This window comes from Condylura cristata, unplaced genomic scaffold, assembly GCF_000260355.1.
Source record: "Condylura cristata isolate star-nosed mole 26May11 unplaced genomic scaffold, ConCri1.0 scaffold00006, whole genome shotgun sequence".
Taxonomy (NCBI): Eukaryota; Metazoa; Chordata; class Mammalia; order Eulipotyphla; family Talpidae; genus Condylura; species Condylura cristata.
In genome coordinates, this window is record NW_004567107.1 from 39,511,867 (window position 1) to 39,532,940 (window position 21,074).

The 21,074-nt window shown below is 38.9% G+C and overlaps 1 protein-coding gene across 2 annotated transcripts in view; it reads left to right on the plus strand.

Moving 5' to 3' along the window:
* DOCK8 (dedicator of cytokinesis 8) overlaps positions 1-21,074 on the plus strand; it is a 197,068-nt gene that overhangs the window by 135,994 nt on the left and 40,000 nt on the right. For both annotated transcript variants that reach the window (XM_004677620.2, XM_004677621.2), the window contains 6 exons: positions 1,308-1,403; positions 5,556-5,705; positions 7,525-7,638; positions 11,562-11,717; positions 13,585-13,724; positions 20,645-20,814. In XM_004677620.2, the coding sequence (XP_004677677.1) occupies positions 1,308-1,403; positions 5,556-5,705; positions 7,525-7,638; positions 11,562-11,717; positions 13,585-13,724; positions 20,645-20,814 (826 nt within the window). The remainder of the gene's footprint in view (positions 1-1,307; positions 1,404-5,555; positions 5,706-7,524; positions 7,639-11,561; positions 11,718-13,584; positions 13,725-20,644; positions 20,815-21,074) is intronic.

The window sequence follows — 21,074 nt, forward strand, 5'->3', positions numbered from 1 at the left end:
ACCTCCGGGGCAGGCGGGAATCGAACTCATGCGGAAGCGGCTTTAGATTCTCAGTGCTGTGCTTTAACCCGCTGCGCCACCAGGGAGGGCCAAAAAAATAAACTTTTTAATAAAAAAAAAATTATTGTCCATGTAAGTCAATACCTTAGGATATTATCTTTGGGTGTTCAAGTAGTGTTTGCTTTCTTACCCACCAAACAATAAACATGAATTCATTCATCTATATTTATTCTAGGTTTTGTGGTTGTGAAATCCACACAAATGCAAAAAAAATGTCCAGACAACATTTTGTGTTTAGTTTAGGTGACCAGTCATCTCAATTTGCCCAAGATCTAAGGAGTCTTGCAATACAGGGGTTATCATTTCAAGACAATCTCAGGCAAACTGAATTATTTTGGCTTCCTGCCTATATTTAGTCTTAAATTTTTAACCTTTTTAAAAGTGTTGTCCAGAACATTAACAAGTAACTAGATAAACTAGGGAATGGGAAAGATGTACTTTTACTATCTAATAGTTTGATGGCTTGAAGGGAACTATAGACATAAAGCAAAGCTGGAGAACTTTTTAGCGTGTGACTCTACTAGGAAGTGGGAATTTAGAATTTGTATGAGTTTAGCTGCTTTCTACTCTTGTGTTTAATGCAGAAGATCTACTCATAAACCCATCTCATCATGTTCCCCCATAGCTATAGTGGGATTATAAAAACATCTGTCCATTCTAAAAGGGAATATAGATACCATCTAGGTAGTGCTTCTCTAAGTGAGGTCCGTAGACTAGCAGCGTCAGCATCACCTGGGAATTTGTGAGAAATGAAATTTCTCAGGCCCTGCCCGAGACCTATATAGCATCTGAAACTTGGGTTGGGCACAGCAATTTTGTCTTAACAAGCTCTCCAGGGCATTCTGATGCACATTTAAATTTGAGAAGTACTGCTGCCAACCCACTGAGTTTCTTGAGAAAACTGAGGACAAAGAGAAAGGAGTGGCTTGCACGTGGTCACCCAGAGGTGACTTGCAATAGAATACAGAGGAAAGTCACAGAAGTCTCAGTTTGGACTGCAAACCTGAAATTCACTTACACACTACTGGGTGGAGACTATTCCTTCAAGCCAAGCTTTGCTGTAAGGTACCATCACCAACCTCTCTAAATGTCCTTCAATCTCAGGTTAGTTTGCAACCCACCTATGGTGTCAGATATCTAGCACACATACCTTAGTCACTAACAAGCTATTACAATTTGTGAAAAAGAAGAGGTGTTGGTGAATAAAGCACTTACATAAGTGACTGGTTTTTATGGTTCTTATCTAGCATTTCCATGAGGAACTTGCCCTGCAGATGGTGGTCAGCACTGGAATGGTGAGAGAAACAGTTTTCAAGTATGCCTGGTTCTTCTTTGAGCTTCTGGTAAGCCCCATACAAATGTCTATTTGAGATCCGTACAAATTTCTATTTAAGCTCAGTAGGGTATGAAAAGCATATTGCAGAGAAACAGTGGCATTTCCCATATCAGGAAATTATTACTGGAAGAGAAAGAATTTTCCATTAAAGCCACCAAGAATAAGTATTTTGTCAAGGATGGTAGAGGTGCGTGGTGATGTGATGCTAAATGAAGGGGATACGAAGTAGACATAAACTATACGAGGATAAGGAGTGAACTGAGATGTAGTGGAGTTAGCTTATATTTTCTGCCTTTTTTATTTTTTTATCTTTCCTTTGTTTAACTGAATATTATGTTTCAAAGACAGAGAAAGAGCAAGAGGTTTCTACCTGAGCTCTAGTTTATCTACGTAAGTTCAAGCCTAATATAAAAACAGAACAATACTGAATAATAGGACATAGAAAACAAGGAGGTCAAAGGAAACAGAAATAAAGCTCACGTTGAGAAGGAAATTATGTGACTTGCAACAAGGTGAAAATAGTTAGGCTTATGCCACAAAAACAGGTCCAGGGCTCAGATCCTAGGATTTTCACCATGTTCTGGCCCCTTTCCAGTTTGAGGAAGGAGATGCTATTAAAAATAAAGCCAATTCTTCAAATTCTTCCTACAGTTTCTGAATGCAAGAATGGCTACAAACCAGAGTATGCATTTATCTGTCTTCTCGTGGGACTTCTAAGCACACTCAAGATCCACAAGTCCATACCACTCTGCTTTATTAGGCATAAACAGAGCTAGAGGTCTTTCAGAACTTATACCCACATAGCACCAGGACTTGCTCTCTGAACACCAAGCTGATTGAGATGAGAGACTAATGTTCATAAGTTTTAGGGTATTAGCTGTGAAACACAGCTCTGTGCTCTCAGAAAATGAATTAGCCATAAAACTCTTTCTTGAGGCATGTTAAGTATCAAAACCAAGACTTCATGCCCTATAAATGCTATTCTTCTTAACTTCCCACCTACCATCAATCCCTCCATAAATAAGGGTCAACAGTCTCATAATCCATCTATAGATAATTCATACAAATAATCCTAAACTGAGTTCATATATCAGGTTGCAAAATTAGGAGGCAAAAGCTAAATTTAATATTGTGGAATCTCTTAGAACTAAGTCCCACAAGAAAGTACCTCTCCAGAGATGTTTTGTGTCATTTGTTCACACATGCATCTGTGTGCAACATACTTCACCTGTCACCTTGGTCACACATACACCTGTTGCATGTCACATATTTCCTCCCCATAGAAATTCTTAGATTTCTTTTTTTTTTTTAAAGATTTATTTATTTATGCATACAGAACTGGGGTACAGGCCAGAGGTACAGGGTCTGTGAGAGGGTTCACCAGAGACAGACGGGTAGCAGAACAGGAAGACTGATGAAGTATACTGCTGAGGGGAGCAGAAGGCAAGGCAGGAGAGGTCTGCCATGCCATATGGGACAGCTCCCTGGCTGGGGATTGAACTCGCACTGAAGCATCTATGGCTGGCTTCATACTGCTGTGCTTTGACCCATTGTGCCACCAGGGAGAGACCTAGATCTTATTTAATAAATGCTGTAGTTGTTGGACTGGAAGACTTAACCTCTGGATGGCGGTTTTCAAATTCTGCTATATAAGAGCTTCTAAGGCAGCTCTGGAAGCCCGTTAATACTTTCTGGAGCCCCGGTAAAATCCTGTGAAATAACTACTCTGAGGAATTACCCCATTGGGCACATAAGTGTGTGGCTTTGTTCAGTCCTCCCGGCCAATGAGGATGAGAGCCCCATTCTAAAACATGTAAGTCCAGGCTGTTCTGCATTTTGCCTCTCCATGGAAGCTCAAATTTAGAAAACATTTCTAAATTTGATATTCTAAATTTGATAACTTGCAAAAATGTTATTTTCAGTTGTACAGTGGTGCAGACCAAAGACAAAGAGGCCTAAAAGGTGTGCTCCATGGAGATCAGGTTAAAAATTAGACTAAAAAAATTAAACAGAGAAAGGGATCCAGAGACTTTGGTGGAGGCAAATGGAAGACATTAGCCTGGCCAGAACTGAGTTAAGAAAACTGATTTCACACTCAGTCTCCATGCATTGTTTGTGTACTTATTTGCCCTATGGAAGCCCAGGAAGTTATTTAAAAACCGAAATGGTTTCTACAAAGCAGCTTAAAGAGAAAGGAGTGACAGTCTCCTTGGGCTTAGCCAACAACCAGGAGGTTTAACACTCTTTCGTTGTGTTAAAACCCAAGTGCTAATGAATAACCACTTTGGCATCAGAACTGTTGAGCACAATCCTTGGGCAAATTTCACACTTGCTAATGAATAAATCTCTGTGCTTCTAGAAACTGCAGAGCCATACTTTTGGGACTTAGGGGTAAAAGGCTGACCTAGTTTAATTACTAAGGAGATGAAGTTTTGCATCAAGGGGTTCTTTAGCCCTGCTACAAATGAACCATAAAGGCAAAAATGGGGTGGAAATAGTTTCCTGTTTTACCCCTCCCTATGAATAATGGGATAGGCCTCCACTGGTATTTCTACAGGATGTTCCTCCCTGGAGATCTGAAGGACACAGTAGCTGGTAGTCTGGAAGGTGGCTCTTGGAAGTGCAGTATTGTAAGCATTATTTACTTGGTTGTAAGGTGGCCAAATTCAGCAGGCTGGAGCTTTATCCAACAGTGAGTTCTAAAAGTCTGGTACTGGGTTAGGCGAGCCAGCAAGAGAATCAGGATTGGGGTAGCCCAAAACAAAGAAACCTTATCTTCATAAGCCCTTTGTTAGAAGTGTAGTGAGAGATACTTTTGTCAGAAAGGTTAAGTTCCCACTCCTCATTCAGATTCTTCCACCAAGTGTGTGAATCTGTGGGGTGGAATGGGTCTCTGTGTCCTGAACTCACTGAAGAGAACTGTGGTTCAGATACTCAGCTTCAGGATATTATATTCTTAGGTCTTCCCCAAGCTGGCTGTACATTATCCTAAAACTCAAGAAACATAACACCTGCTTGTCTTCCTCTTCTTGTTTTGCCTTCTTTAAATCTTTCTTTATCTTAGCAAAATGTACCAGGCCTACCTTTTAGAAACAAATCTGCTGTTCATACATAAAAGTTTCCCCACTTTAGCTCTAATGACTGTAGGTCATTTCCTTCCATACAGTTTTCTTTGTCCCCTCTCCTACTCCTCACCTTGGGGGTGAGATTCAAGCAAATGTAGGCAGTTTAATTCCCAAGGCTATTTCTATTTGCATCAACTCTCTGACCAGGGTACAGTCATGAAAATGATCATAGAGTGTAGGCACCCACCACAAGAACCCCCAGCCTTTCCATTCATACTGTCTTTATTATCTGGAAGCACCTTCTAACAGGATAAAATGCAAAACTCAGACTGTATCAAAAGGGGGTTGTATTGACTCAAAAATCTTCAGGCCCCAGGAGTAAATCCAAAAAATAAATAGTCTTGATTTGAAATTGCAGTAGGCATTGAGCCAGTGTTCTACCACCAGTTGATGATTTTTTATTAAAATGTGTGTATATAAATATAAGTTAATTGGGTAGAATGCAAAGCCTAATTTCTCTTTGAGGCAGTGTTCCAAATAATTTCCAATTAATATGCTACAGAATTGTTTCTGGAAAAACTACACTCCCCTTTCAACTTGATATCCAAGATCAGAGGATATTTTCACTCTTCTGCTTACTGTAGTTTCAGGGACAGAAGTGACTTCAGTTCTCATGAAAAATAGTACTATAAGAGCTTCTTTTTATGTAATATATTGTGCGCTGTGACAGTGACGCCTACGTGGCTGTGGCAGCCCAGCCCAGGTCTGCCTTCCTGGATGTAGGCAGTTGAGAGAACTGGAGTCTTATGACACTGTAGCTAAAGAATTCAGCTCCCTCGCTTTGTCCACACAAGAAGGGAGTCCCCTGACTTGGGGTCATGAAGAGGACACCCTTCCCACCTCCTGCCACCATGGTAACCATTTGTATGTGAGGAGCATTTTTTAGTGCAGAGCCTGCTCAGACTACCACCCGCACAGATAAAGTGTTAGTAAGTCCATTGTGAAAGAGCTTTTCTTCCAGTCTTTTCCCCTTTTCCACAGTGTACAAGCAGGTCACCAATTTTCATGTTGACATTCCCCCACCCTTTCTGTAGGTGAAAAGCATGGCCCAGTATGTATATAACATGGATAAACAAGACAATTTTCGGAGGGCACTTTTTTCTGACCGTTTCCAAGATGACATAAGGACTATTGTTAATGTGGTCACCTCGGAGATTGCAGCCCTTTTAGTAAAACCTCAGAAGGTAACTATGCCATTTTATTTTACTCTCTAAATATCTTACCTTGAACAATTGTTTTTCAGAATCCAAGAAAAATAAGAATCATCTGAATGCAGTAATTAAGATGTAATATGTTATACAAGACAACTGAATACAGTATGTTATATGGGATAGGACCCTAGTGTGGGGTCACAGAATTGCTATAAAGAAATTACAATCATTGAAATTATGGTATCCTCATAGATATGAGAGAGAATATTCTTCTTCCCAGGAAATATACCCTGAAATATTATGGGGTAAATGGGCATGATATTGGCAACCAAATTTCAATTGGTTCCAATTTTTTGTGTGTGTATGTATGTAGAGAGAATGATAAAGAAAATGTAGCAAAAAGTCAATTATTGGTGAATTGCAATCAAAGAGCATACAAGAGATCTTTGTACTATTTTTGCATCTTTTCAGTAATTTGAGATTATTTCAAAATAGAAATTTTAAAAATACATTAAATGAAATAAAACAAAAATTTGAGGCAGCAGTGATCCTAATTACTACCTCTATCATTGTGATGAATTTGTACAGTGCCAAGGCCCCCAAGAAGATCTTCATTTGGTTATTCTCATGGCAAACTCTGTGAGAGCCAACAATGGTATCCCCACTTTGGCAGACCTGAAAAATGAGGCACAGTGAGGTGGATAAACTTTCCAAAAGTTGTGCAGCTAGTAGCAAAGTCATGTCTGAAGGTTCCAAGTCTAGAATATTCAGTTAAATAAGCTAGCCAGGAGTGGCCCAGAGAGAAGATGCTGAGAACTTGAGGACCTTCCACTCAGAGGTACCGTGGAAACTTCTTTATCAGGTTTCCATCCATCCCAGTGGCTAGCAGTGTGACCTGCATTTGCAGGTTGAACAATGTAACAGAAAAATATTTTCAAATCATCTTTTCTTAGTGTCAGAGAAAGTTCCAAAGATAAAGGACATAAACATGAAAAAAGTGAATCCCATACTGTTCTGAAATGCTGTAAAATCCCTCATAAGTATGAATACTGGGAGGTAATAAAAACAAAACCCTGGTCTCATATCATGCAAGAGTCCCGGACTGTGACCTCTCCTAGGCTAGGGTTGTTGACTAATTGGAGAAAACAACTTCCTTAGTTAAAAACTGATTTTATTAATCTTTAAATTTCCTTACCATTCTTTAGTAAAAAAATTTCAGTTAATATAAAGAATATATTTCAAGTTAGTTTTCCTAAAACAATAGTTACAAGAATAGAATAAATTGTGATTAAATCATACGAAAAAATATGAGGTAGCCACTAGCCACTAAAAACTAGTTTATAAAACATGTTAAAAATGTAGAGAAATATCCCTGATATAATGTTGAATCAAAAAATTCAGGACCCAGTATTGCATATAGAAAATTAGCTCAATTTATATATATATATATATATATGTGTGTGTGTGTGTGTGTGTGTGTATGTATATATATATGTGTGTATATATATATACACACACATATATACACACACATACATATATATGTATATATACACACATACATATATATACACACACATATACATGCATATGAATTTAAAGGAAAAAGATTGGAAGGAATATAAGTAAATATTAACTGCAGATGAAGAATTATTTGACTCAATCTAAAACACATCAATTGCAAGGACTTAAGTTATACTTGCTATGATTTTCAGGCTTTCCCCAGTGTTTCCCTGAGGGAAATTGGCTGAAAATAGTTCCTGCCTCTCCCAACTTTCCCATCAGGGTCCTGGGAATTCATGAAATTGGTTCACCACAGAATGATTTGGGTGTTTGTGTATCTGTGTTTAAGGAAAATGAACAGGCAGAGAAGATGAACATCAGCCTGGCTTTCTTTCTATATGACCTTCTCTCACTCATGGATCGTGGCTTTGTATTCAACCTCATCAGAACCTATTGCAACCAGGTGAGTGTTCCCTCTAACATAGCCATGCATCTCCTGGTTCCTTCTTACCCAGTGGGATGCCCATGCCATGAAATGGTACCTTATTCATTGCCAAATTAGGTTGCTTGACTCTGGGCATTGCATTTCTCATGTTGTGCTATGGCCATCCCTTAGACACACCAGTATGCATGAATCCTGGAGCATTTATCAACTCAGCACAGAAGGGCCAACAAGTTAAGCTATGGGAGTTGAAATTTGTCAGTGATATATTCTGTGTTTTTCAATTTCACATTTAACAGAAATTTCATGCCTATAGCATTTAGTTTTTGATGGATCTAGAATTCTAAGTATGATTATCTTTTCACACATTGGGGTAATTAATTAGGTTGCAGTTGTGAAATGCTTACTTTAATGAACTGTGATAAAATGGGTGAAAAGATTGAATTTCACTGAGCATAACGCAAATATTTTATAATCCAAGAGTATCTTATCAATGTCATCTACCCCTATTTTTAAATAGAATTCAGTTGTTCACTGGACCTCTCAAACTGCCCCCACAGGAGTAACATAAGTAGCAGTTATTATTGTTGCTACTTCTGTCCTTCCCTGTTCCTACTCTATCTACCACCACTACCATTGCCAGTGTCATCTCTACCTGCCACAATGTTCATTATCTCTGATTCCCACTATCGCCATCTCTGCCACTCACCACCCCCCACAAACCATACCACCCCACCATCACTCTTCTACCAATACCATCAGCACAGTCTAAACCCTCACCTTCACTGTCACCACCACTCATTTCCTTCCATGGGTCAGACACTTGTATTACACATTTTATGGAAATCATTTAGTTCTTGTCAGATGTTATCTATAGTTTGCAGATGATAAAACCAAGGCTAGAGGAATTATTGTATGTCTTTTCCAGTGAGGATAGAGTCCTGTCTACGTAACTTCAAGGATTAACCACTACAGGCCTTGCTCTCTGTTGTCAATCCCTTGGTGACTTTAAATGAGTCATTCAACTTCTCACTTGGGTCTATTTCCTCACTTGTGAAATAAAAGATCCATTCCCTAATTGCCCCAAAAAAGAACTTAACTTTTCTAAAGGAACTCCTGATGAAGAAACTGACTTATAAAAAAACAATGCTGGGGTAAGAGCAGAAGTATCAGAGCATCAGTGTGTTGTGTTCCCTGACCTCCTCGCCTGGATCTTGTGGTCCAGGACCAGAATAGAGTAGTGAAGAGACATGCCATTCCTCTTCATCTCTGTTAGGAATTTAGGATTACAAGTCACTGAATGAATTGCAAATAATCTGTTTTTCAAATCTATTAACTGAATATATCAAAAAGAGATATTAAAACATTACTATAAGCCTGGGGTTGACTACTTTTATTTACACACTCACACACATTCACCTGCATGCATGCATGTATAAACATGTATATGCATGTGTGTATATGTGTGTATCAGGTTCTGACACTTGTCAAACAGCAAGACTGACTTTTTTCAGGACTATCTCAATAAATCCAGGAACTATCAGAAATGGGGTTCTGTAGTGGGGAGAGAGGTTGTGATTGACTCTGAATACAGAAAGGGAAAGTGGGAATTTGTAGCCAAGGGGTAGAGAGGGTTGGTCAGTATGTGAAAAGCCCCTAAAAGTCCTCAGGAGTAAAGGAGGATTCATGCTAAACAGAGGGCAGGTCATGGATCAGACACCAACTGGGGGTTGTGAGGGAGAAGGAATTTGGTCACATATCAAACTTAATTAGAATCCAGGATGGGCGATTCTGGTTAAACTAACTTAGCAGAATTCTTGCTCTTGAGGATATGCCTAAGAGTGGGTCTACTTGAAAAAAAGCTTAGAAGAGCCTGACTAGAGTTTGTTCCAGGATAGAATATTAGTCACAGCAAATATAGCAGTCAAGATTAGATCTCTACCTGCCCTGCAAATCCACACTTTAATTTTTTCTTTTGCTTTTCTTTTTCTTGTTTTAGTCTTTTCCTTTTCTTGTAAGTTAGAATATATTTCTAATTTACTGTCTTTTTGTCTGTGTTTCCTGTCTTAGCTCACAGAGAGTTTTAAGCTAGGATTCTGGAGTCTGATGTTCTAATTCTGGTGATGCCATTAAGTACCTCTGAGATTGGGGACCTTTAACATTTGGGCAGAAACATTTCCTCTTCTCATCTTCTAAAATAAAAAACTGGTATAGATTCATCCAGGTTTTATTGTCCTTTTCTATGCTCTGTTTCTGCCAGTGACATCCTTGGATATTGCGTAGCACAATAGCACTCACACCTAAAATGATCCATCAGTGTTGACTTAATCCTTTGTTCCCAGCTACCTTGATACAGTATGACCATCAAACCCAAGTCAATTTTTGTTAACCGAAGTCCTCAGATTTTATCATTTTGCATAACCTGATTCAAACATCCTGTCATATTTTCTCTGATTGATAAACTTTGTCACAATAGGTATAATCTTTTACATTTTAACCATAACAGTCACAAACAATAGACAAATCTAGTTTTTCAAGTGCTCTTGTTGCTCTCAGTATGCCACAGAGTACAGTCACCCCTTGGGTAGGACCATCAAGACTACAAGCATAGGTCCTGACCTTTGGGGAGAATTTCAGGAGAATTTCGAGAATTTTGGGAAGAGTTTCAGGAACTCTACCTTCTCTAAACATCACTAAAATTATTTTTGAAATTTCTGTCTCTGATGAAATCTCAAGAGATGTATGAAAGATAGCTGTAGTGTGGATTTCTTTCAAGTACACATATCTTGAGCATTCAAGTTCAAATAGCTTACTTGACCCAACAACTCTCTGTAAGTGAACAATAAATGATTATAATCAGTTCAAATTGTTGGTGGCCACATTGATGCTAAGTCAGCCAGTGATGCACATTGACAAGAGTGGTAACAATAGTACTGGTAACTATTCTTACACGGAAATCATATGTTTTATTTTTTTTATATAACAATAGTATTTATTTGTAACAATGGAATGATTTTGTAGACAAAAATGCTTCATTACACAGTAACATCTCCTAAAATGGCTGAACCTATGTGCCCAATAAATCATACAGTTTTTTCAAATTCATGAATAGGGGTCTTATCCTTTGACAAGGATGACATGCTTGGTTTCCAAAGGTGTTTGTAATGATATGTTGAGAGGCTCAAGGTCCACCAAGTTCTTCTTTTTCCTCATTTGCAATAAGAGAAGCTACCACCATGTCTCAGTCCACAGACTCTGGGTTCTGCAATTGTCAATTTCCATGAGGGTATAGGAGCTCCCATCCACACTGCTGTGTCAGCTTGCTTCCATTGGGTATATGGTTTATTTGTTTAAGGGTAGATTTTTTTTTTCCTGAAATATCTTCCAATATTTGTTTCTTTCTGTACTCTACTTCCTCTCACACTACATAGTTTCGTAAGTAATTTGATGCATTTTTTTAGGGGGTTGGTTTGAGAACTTCCCAATGGGATCTTTAATTAGAATCTACAAAAGAACACTATGGCATTAAAGTCATCCAGTCATAGTCCATTATTTCTGTGTGGTCCCTTGTGGGATCAGTTCCTTTCATTTAGCTTCTCAGACACAGTGGGGTTTTGCAAACTTAATTATATTTTGTTACATGAAAGATATACTTCTAGATTATTTTTAACACAGACTTGCCATGGTATTATAGATTTGACAAGGGGAGGGGTCAGGGCAAGGTTCCTCATTTTGGACAAAGGTTAGACTAGAATCACTAAGGGGAACAGTAATGGATGATAATAATTGGCTCTCCCTCTAATATATGATTGCCATTGGTTGTGTCATTAATTTTATTAAATTGATTGCTTTAATCTTGGTAGAAAGGATATTTTTCTATCATTCAAACTCAATTTCATTCATTTTATAATAAATGCATCTTTCCTGTTTTCATTTTTCCCCAGCTGTCAGCCAAGCTTAACAGCCTTCCAATGCTCATTTCCATGAGGCTGGAGTTCCTGAGAATTCTCTGCAGTCATGAGCATTACCTCAATCTGAACCTTTTCTTCATGAATGCTGATAATGCTCCAGTGTCTCCCTGTCCCTCCATATCTTCTCAGGTAATCCGCTATTGAAAAATGTGATTTGCTTAGTTTAGTCATTTATCCCTATACTGGTTAGTCTTCATATTTAAAAAGAAAAGCATCACATTCAGAGCAGGTCAATTGATACAACTATACAACAGAATGCTGCCTAAACTTGTGCCCTCTAACTCAGCCTTTATAAGTTAAGTGGTAACTTCCTGGCCTCAAGGGTCAGTGCTGAGCTCAAGTACAGCAAGGGGGCCATAAATACAATGAAAATGTAGGAATTCGTAGAAAAGTCACTTACCTTCCTTTGTCTGACAATCATCTGTCCACTTTAGCTTGATATCCTTTACCTTTTCTAAAGCCCATCACCATAACAATATATATGTAATTTCAGTTTCTTCTATATTAATTCCAAAGCAATCTAATAGTGATTTTAACACAGATATTTTAATCTTTGGACTATCCTAGAATGTTTTACTGATACTGTTGCAGAATAGAATTCAGCACCAGATGTATCTTGAATCATATTCCAGAAAACTTAGTTCTTAAAGCACACAGAAAAAAAAATCTCATCATAAACTAGATGTTTTATAGAAAATGTTTTTCTGGTCTGTTTTTTTTTTTTTTTACCAACCAAGAAAAGAAAAGTTAACAGTTGCCTTGGATTTGAGAGAGAAGACTTTGACCCACTTGGGCAATCTTTTTTTGTACACTAGAGTTTCACAAGTTAGATTCAATTGGGGCCAGATTCCACAGGAGAAGAAATATTATCAAACATGAAACAAGCTTTGGAAGCCCTGTGTTAAAATATTTCTTTGCATTAGGCCAACTTGTGGTCTCTAATTTGTTCATGTAAATTATTAATGCCTAAGGGGTGAAGGAAGAAATAGGAAGGAGATAAACGATAAACAGTATTTCCCAAAGTGATTGACTATGGAGACCTGTTAATTCCCCCTTTCAACAATTTCTCAAGGACTAGAGCCCCTTAGAAAAGCTTTTTAAAAATGCTGTTTTATGGTCACTTTCTAGTTATAAGGAACAAATCCTAAACTCAAAACAACAGGCAAATTTCTCAATACTAGGTTTTATTTCAGTTGCAAATTGCTTGACACTAATACAAAGGTGAAGGCCTGTCTTAATAATTAAAACTGAATTTTAGCCATTCATGCAAGATAACACAATCCACATATGATTGGCATAACATGCATGGAGTATGAAATGACTGACAAGACGCAGTTCCGAATGTGCTGACTCTGTAGTTCTCTCATGTTTACCTGCTGTGAACTCCAGGACAGAGCCCAGCCTCACCAGACTGAAAAGCATTTCCACACACAGTTTAGATTCTCTTAATGAACTAGAAAGTGTCCCTCTGCCCCCGCCCCTGACCCCAAGGAAGAACGCAGAATCATCTAAGACTGGTAAAATTGATACTTCCCTACCTAACACAACTATCAATAGTCCCAGGCCAGCAGAATTCAGAAAATGTGCCTCAGTCATGCTCAGAAATGCAGCTGAGTAAACAGGGGTCCAAATACAAGGCTTGTTTTACAACAGACTGCTAACAGCCACAGGAGTAGATGTAACTCGAATTTCCCTAGCTAAATGTTATCCTGGGGTTTTAATGTTCAACTTCTGATTTGGGGTGGGAAAGGGACTGATACTTTTTGGCGAATACATATATGTCATCTTTCACAACTGGCAGTCCTCCAGCTGTGGGGCGAAGAAAGCAAAGTGATCACTCTGACCCTGTTTCATTATCTCTCTTGTGGAGATGCTAATGGCACCTACCTCACAAGGTAGAGCTGACAGTTTGGCTGTAGCCTAATCTTACTATATTCACCATTACAACTGTACTTCTAGCCTTCTTGCTCATAAAACTGCCCTTTCCATTGTGTAGAATTCCAGTTCCTGCTCCAGTTTCCAGGACCAAAAGATTGCCAACATGTTTGATCTGACTTCCGAGTACCGACAGCAGCACTTTCTCACTGGGCTTCTCTTCACTGAACTGGCTGCTGCACTGGATGCCGAAGGGGAAGGGTATGCTTATAACATTGACCATGGAATACAAAATGAAAAAAAAAAATATGTTCCTTACTGCAGTTTGCACTCCAAATTTTCATGCTCGATAAAATACCATTTACCAGTTCCTACAAGTAGAAGCATAGAAGCACCAATGTTTTTGAGAAAACTGAGCTGATAGGAATGTGGGAAGGCACAGAGGAGTGAGATAAACCAGACAATGGCTTTTTTCAGTCACTTACTCACTGAGAAGAATTTACCGATTCTACTGCAACAGGTTTCCCAGACTTACTTTGATTTGTGAACTCTGGACTAAAGCTGTTTTAAACACAAGACCCCTGAGTGGTGTGTTTATACACACAGAAGCAGCAGCATGATGTTACTTGTCTCAAGACTGACAAAGGAATGACTGCTGATGGTAGAGCAATGACTTAGTGTGCAGTTAGTTTTTTTTTTTTTTTAAGAATTATTTATTTATACATACAGGACTGGGGTACAGGCCAGGGGTGAGAGGATTCACCCGAGATAGAGTGGGGTGCAGAACAGGCCGACTGATGAAGTACACTGCTGAGGGGAGCAGTGGGCAGGTCAGGAGAGGTCTGCCACGCCATGTGGGACACCTCCGTGGGCAGGGATCAAACTCATGAAGTGGTTGCTTCTAGCATCACAGTGGTTGCTTCTTAGCGTCCTCCCATTGCACCACAAGGGAGGGCCCGCAGTTAGGTTTCTTATGGAGAGACTTCCCCAGGCTCAGAGAGATACCAACTGTCTCACATAAATCCCTTCACCATCTATAAATTCTATCACCCAGACCATGTGACAAGGTCTGTCCTTGAAGGCAAAAGACAAGGAGGGTGGCAACCTACTCCATTTGTCCTTCTCTCCTATGCTGCAGTTAATAAATAGGATAAGAATACCCTGCATACCTGATTGGAAGAAAGGAGGCAATGCCATTCCAAATGCCCGTGCCACTCAACAATCACTGAGAGTCTGCCGGGGCAGACATTGCTGAGTGTGGAAGGATGTCAAAATATCTTGGTGCAGGGCCCTCCCTGGTGGCGCAGTGGGTTAAAGCACAGCACTGAGAATCTAAAGCCGCTTCTGCATGAGGTCGATTCCTGCCTGCCCCGGAGGTGACCACATGGCGAGGCAGACCTCTCCTGACCCGCCCGTCAGCGGTGTACTTCGTAGATCTGCCTGTTCTGCTCCCCTCTCTGTCTCTGGTGAATCCTCTCACCCTGTACCCTAGCTCTATATGTATGAATAAATAAATAAATCTTTAAAAAAAAATATCTTGGTGCACAAAACTAAATTCTCGGTCCCCACTGACCTTGCATACAGGTGCTCAGCTCCAAAGACCATAAAGAATAGATAACAGGCCTCCTTGGTGGCATAGGGGAGTAAGACTCAGCATTCTCATGCTTTCACTGCTGCAACCTGAGTTTTATCCCAGGTCAAGGAGCTGACCTACATGGTGATGCAGACCTTTCCTGTTTCACCCACTGCTCCCCTCAGCAGTACATTTCCATAAATCTGCCTGTTCTGCTCCCCACTCTGTCTTTGGTAAATCCTGTCATCCTCTGCACCTCTGGCCTACATACCAATTCTTCTATGCATAAATAACATATATCTTTTAAAAATAGACAATATTTTAGGCTCAGCTATTTTGGTGTCCAGATTAGGATCACAGAATTGAGAAGAACCAGACTCACAGCCCTGGGTTCTTGCCTAGGGCCTGCTGACCTATGCCATACTGTCTCCCTGCCTAGCAACCAGTTCCTACAGCTCCTACTGTCTCTTTCCCCCCACCAAAGAAATTTCTAGAATAAGGTATGCTGATTAGTGGCTGCACTGCTATATGCTATAAATTTTTGCCTAACAAAGTTTTCAAATTCCCTTAAAGTACCTATTGAAGGGAACAAAATGTCCCTGCATGAAACAATTATAGGAGGATACTTGAGTTTATGTAATTGCATAAGTGCTTTGCCCATTCTAATATTGCCTAACTGAAGTGTTTGTCTCTATTTCCTTATGGGTCAGAATGGAAAAACTCTTGTTCTTACCTCTGAATTCTGCCCCCTTCCAAAAACTCAGATCCTGAACGTATTCTTATTTTTCAAGGTTTCAGTTTCATCCTCTTTTTTTTTTTTTAAAGATTTATTTATTTGTGCATACAGAACTGGGGTACAGGCCAAAAGTGCAGGGGCGGTGAGAGGCTTCACCAGATACAGAGCGCAGAGCAGAACAGGCAGATCATCGAAGTACACTGCGAGGGGAGCAGCGGGCGGGTCAGGAGAGGTCTGCCACACCATGTGGTCACCTCCGGGGCAGGTGGGAATCGAACTCATGCAGAAGCGACTTTAGATTCTCAGTGCTGTGCTTTAACCTGCTGCACCACCAGGGAGGGCCTCATCCTCTTCTTTTAACCCCAACTGAATTCCTTTCAATTTTCTCAACAGAACTAATTACCAAATAACAAACACAAATTTCCATAGCAACACAAAATGCCCTGACCCATATGCTGATAAGAAAATTTGAGCATAAAGAAAATTACAATTGACACACACACACATTCTTTTTCCTAATTGTGCTTTAATAGAACTGCTTTATGTGATTTCTGGAAATACTCTCTAGTATTTACATTAATAGTAGTTTTTTTTTCCCCCATTTTCTATCTACAGGAATATTTAGGGGAAAAGTCCTGACATCTATTTTGATTCCTTGTAAAATTGTTGCTTATTTCACTAGAACAGAGTAGAGTATGTTCAGAGGTCATCATGTAATTATATTCTGAAGGAGGAGCATTCTTCAAACTTTCATATATATGCATCCTATACATACACAGTACCTTTTCTAGCCTCCCAAGGGTAACTAATTAAAATTGTCACTCTTTTGGAAATTTAATAATCCCTGATTGCTCAATTGTCAGTTACTCTCCTGGAAAGTTTTTAAAAATACTATCACAGACTTTGCCAAATGAGCTAGCACCCTAAAAATCTTATCATTAAAATACTTCCTCTTGGCTCTCCCTGTGGTGTAACGGGTTAAAGCACCACATTATGAAGCTCTCCGAAGCCACTGCAGCACAAGTTCGATCCCCTGCCGGCCAGGGAGGTGACCCACATGGCATGGCAGACCTCTCCTGATCTGCCCACTGCTCCCCTCAGCAGTGTAATTTGTCAATCTGTCCTGCTCCCCACTCTTTCTCTGGTGAATCCTCTCACTACCCCTGCACCTCTGGCCTGTACCCCAGTTCCGTAAACATAAATAAATAAATCTTTAAAAAAAAAAAATACTTCCTCTTGGCCAGTGCTTCCTTTTGCTGTCCACTCAATTAGCAAACTCACCAGCCTGCCATCTGTGGTTCAAGTGTCAGTGAGACACATCTCAATACCTGGAAGGGGCCTTAAAAGAGCCTCAACTTGGCCCTCCCTGTGCTTTAGCACAGCACTAAGAAGCTTAAGCCACTTCCACATGAGTTTGATACCCGCCTGCCCCGGAGGAGTTCCACATAGCACAGCAGACCTCTCCTGACACGCCCACTGCTCCCTCAGCGGTGTACTTAGTAGATCTGCCTGTTCTGCTCCCCTCTCTTTCTCTGGTGAATCCTCTCACCCTCCGCATCTCTGACCTGTACCCAGCCCTATATGTATGAATAAATACATAAATCTAAAAAAAAAAAAAAAGAGCCTCAACTTGGTTTCTAACAGATCCCACTGGAGCCACCCTTACTTGGGAATCCCCACTAATGTCCACGCAACATTAAATCCACAGTGTTTTCAGTCATAAGAATATTATCTAGTACCTTTGTGCTAAGCTACCAAATGCCTAAAAATGAATTATTTCCAATTTTTCACATACTCTTCCAAAATTAGAAGAGTATTTCCCAACTCATTTAAGGAGGCCAGGGTTATCCTGATACAAAAAGTAAACATAAGCATCACAAGAAAACTGCAGGCCAGGATGAACTGAAATGTAAATATCCTTAACAAAATACTGACAAACTAATACAGCAACATATAAAATGAAATATATACTATGGTGAAATAGGATTTTTCCCAGAAATGCAAAAAAATGGTTTCACATCTGAAAATTAGTTGAGAGATATAACATGCCATCTGAATAGAATAAAAAGCAAAGCACAAACATTTCAATAGTTTTAAAAAAGGCATTTGACAACATCTAATCCCCTTTCTGATAAAAATAGCTAACAAACCCTATTGAAATAAAAGAGAATTTCCTCAACCTGGTAAAGTACACATATGAAAAACCCAGAGCTAACTTCATACTGACTAGTGAAAGACTGAACACAGTTCTTCTAAGAAAGGGACAAGATAAGAATGTCCATCCACTTACAATATTCTATTTAGCACTGTACTCTAGCTGAGGCAATTAAAAAAGAAAAAAAAAAAAGATAAATGACACCCATATTGGGAAGGAAGAAGTTATCTCTATTCCCAAATGACATAATTTGTAGACAATTCTAAAGAACTCACTAAAAAACTATTAAAATAATAAACAGTTCAGCCAGCTTTCAAGCTTAGTATATAATGAATATTTTATATAATTTATATTGGGGTATAATATATATTTTATTGTGGTACAATACACAAATAAGTTGTATTTATAATTTTGTAATGGATAATCAAATGAAATCAAGAAAATTCCATTTAAAAGAGTATCAAAATGGATAAAATTCTTTAAAAATTTAACAAAAGGAGTATAAAGCTTGTACATCAATGGGCCCTCCCTGGTGGCACAGTGGGTTAAAGCACAACACTACAAGCTAAAGTCACTTCAGCATGAGTTTGATCCCCGACCCGGAGGTGACCCACATGGTGTGGCAGACCTCTCCTTACCCGCTCACTGCTCCCCTCAGCAGGGTACTTCGTCAGTCAGCCTATTCTGTTCCCCACTCTGTCTCTGGTGAATCCTCTCACCACCCCTGCACTTCTGGCCTGTACCTCAGTTCTGTATGCATAAATAAATAAATCTTTTTTAAAAAGTGAAAACTTGTACATCAAAAACTACAAAACATTTCAGAAAATAATGAAGCCCAATATTTATGGAGTTACATGATATGTTCATGTTTCCAGAAACTATACTACTGTTAAGATTCAGTAATCCCCAAATTGATTTTTTTAAAAAGTGTAATTCCTCTCAAAATTTCAAGTTTATAGAAATTGACAGCTCATCCTAAACTTAATATGAGAATTCACAGAGCCTAATATAGCCAAAAATAAAGCCTTGAAAAAGAAAAAAATTGGGGTACTCACATTACCTGATTTAAATTACAACAAAGTAAAAGTTGTCAAGACTATGTGATTCTGATGTAAAGATGGACATGTAGATTGATGAATTTAAAGTTCAGAAATAAGCACCCATTTGTTGTTGGATGCTTCTTGACACAGGTACCAGAACAGTTCACTGGGAAATGAGTAGTATTTTGAACAAATGGCATTGGGACACATAGATGCCCACATTCAAAAGAATGAAGTTGATCCCCTGACTCATGCCGTAGGTAAAAGTTAACACAAATCTGGATGAAGGACACACTGTCAGAGCTAAAAGTATAAAACTCTTAAATGAAATCACAGGGGTGATCTTCTGAAATTGTACTGGCAGTTCCCTAGCTCTGACACCAAACAGTATACAACAAAGAAAAATACAGATATTAGACTTCACTAAAAGTAAAGCTCTCATAATTCATAGGATGTCATCAAGGAGTGAAAAGAATGCAAAGAAAGGCAGAAATTATGGCATATCCTAGACGTAATAAGGGGTTTGTATCTAGAATATATTTTTAAAATTCTACAACTCGTTAATAAAAGAAATAATCCAGCTTTTAAAGGGCAAAATAGTCAGGATAGAAGATACGATCAAATAACTACATGAAAAGGATGCTCAACATCATTAGACATCAAGGAAATACATAGCAAAATTAGTGAAATTTCCCTTCTTAGTTCCTTCAAGCTGCTATACCAAAAATTCCATAGACTGGGTGGTTTAAAAAAACAACAGAAATTTATTTCTCAGAGTCCTGAAGGCTGAGAAGTTTGAGATTAACCAGGTCCTATCTGGTTCAGTATCTGGTCAGAACCCATTTCCCAATTCATAGGTGGCCATCTGCTTGCTCTCCTCCTATGGCAGAAGAGGGCAAAGGAGCTCTTTTATAAGAGCACCAATTTTATTCATGAGGATTCCACTTTCATGACTACTGCCTTTTGAAGACACCGCCTCCAAACACCCACACATTGAGGATTAGGTTTCAACAAATGAATTTGGTGGGGGGGGGGAGACATAAACATTTATTCTACAGTATCTTTATACCCACCAGGTGACTATAATGATAATAATAAAAAAGAAATTGGTGGTAGCAAGTGTGGTAAACAAAAATTTAAGCCTCTTACTTTGCTAGGAGAAATGTTATGTTGCATGGCCACAATTGAAAACAGTTTGATGTTTCCAGTAAAGGTTACACAGAGTAACCATCTGATCTAGTAATACTGCTCTGAGGTATATACCCAAAAGAAGTAAAACATCCACACAAAAACTCATACATAAATATTTATAGCAGCATTCATAATTCATAATAGCCAAAATGTAGAAACAGCCCAAATGTCTATAAACTGATGAATGGATAAATAAAATATGATATATCCATACAATGGAATATGATTCAATGATAAAATTGTACTATGACTGTAACCAGCAATGAAGGACTATTGCTACAACATGAAGAACTTTAAAACATCATATAATAGTAGACCAGAATTAGAATCAGGTGGTCTGTGAGTGAATTCTATAAATTTCTAGCCAGTATTCCTAGGCTTTCACATTGTTACCTCATTCTTTAAGAGAATTTGATCACTTCTTGCTTAAAAACACTTTGGTCAGCCTCAGTTCATCTACCATATTTTTCTGTGTTTTGCCAACAGGATGAGCAAAGTGCAAAGGAAAGCCATCAGTGCCATCCACAGCCTGCTAAGTACTCATGACCTGGACCCACGTTGTGCCAAACCAGAGGTGAAGGTCAAAATTGCTGCCCTGTACCTTCCTTTGGTTGGCATCATTTTGGATGCTTTGCCACAGCTCTATGACTTTACAGGTATTGAATGATGCCTTTGTTTTCTTCTTTGAATTGATGGAGACCTCTGCCAAGTGCCTCACTAGAAAGAGGTTTCTGTCTATAGCTTTAGTGATATGCTTGCGTGAGTAGTTCTCCACACTGGTGCTCTGCAAATTTGACACAGGACCTGTAAGTTTTGTTTTCTTTCTCTTTTTTTAAGACACAACACCTTGAAATAAAAGTGTTCCTTTCCATTTATTTTCTGAGTACTTAGATATGCAGACTCAATTCCAAATACT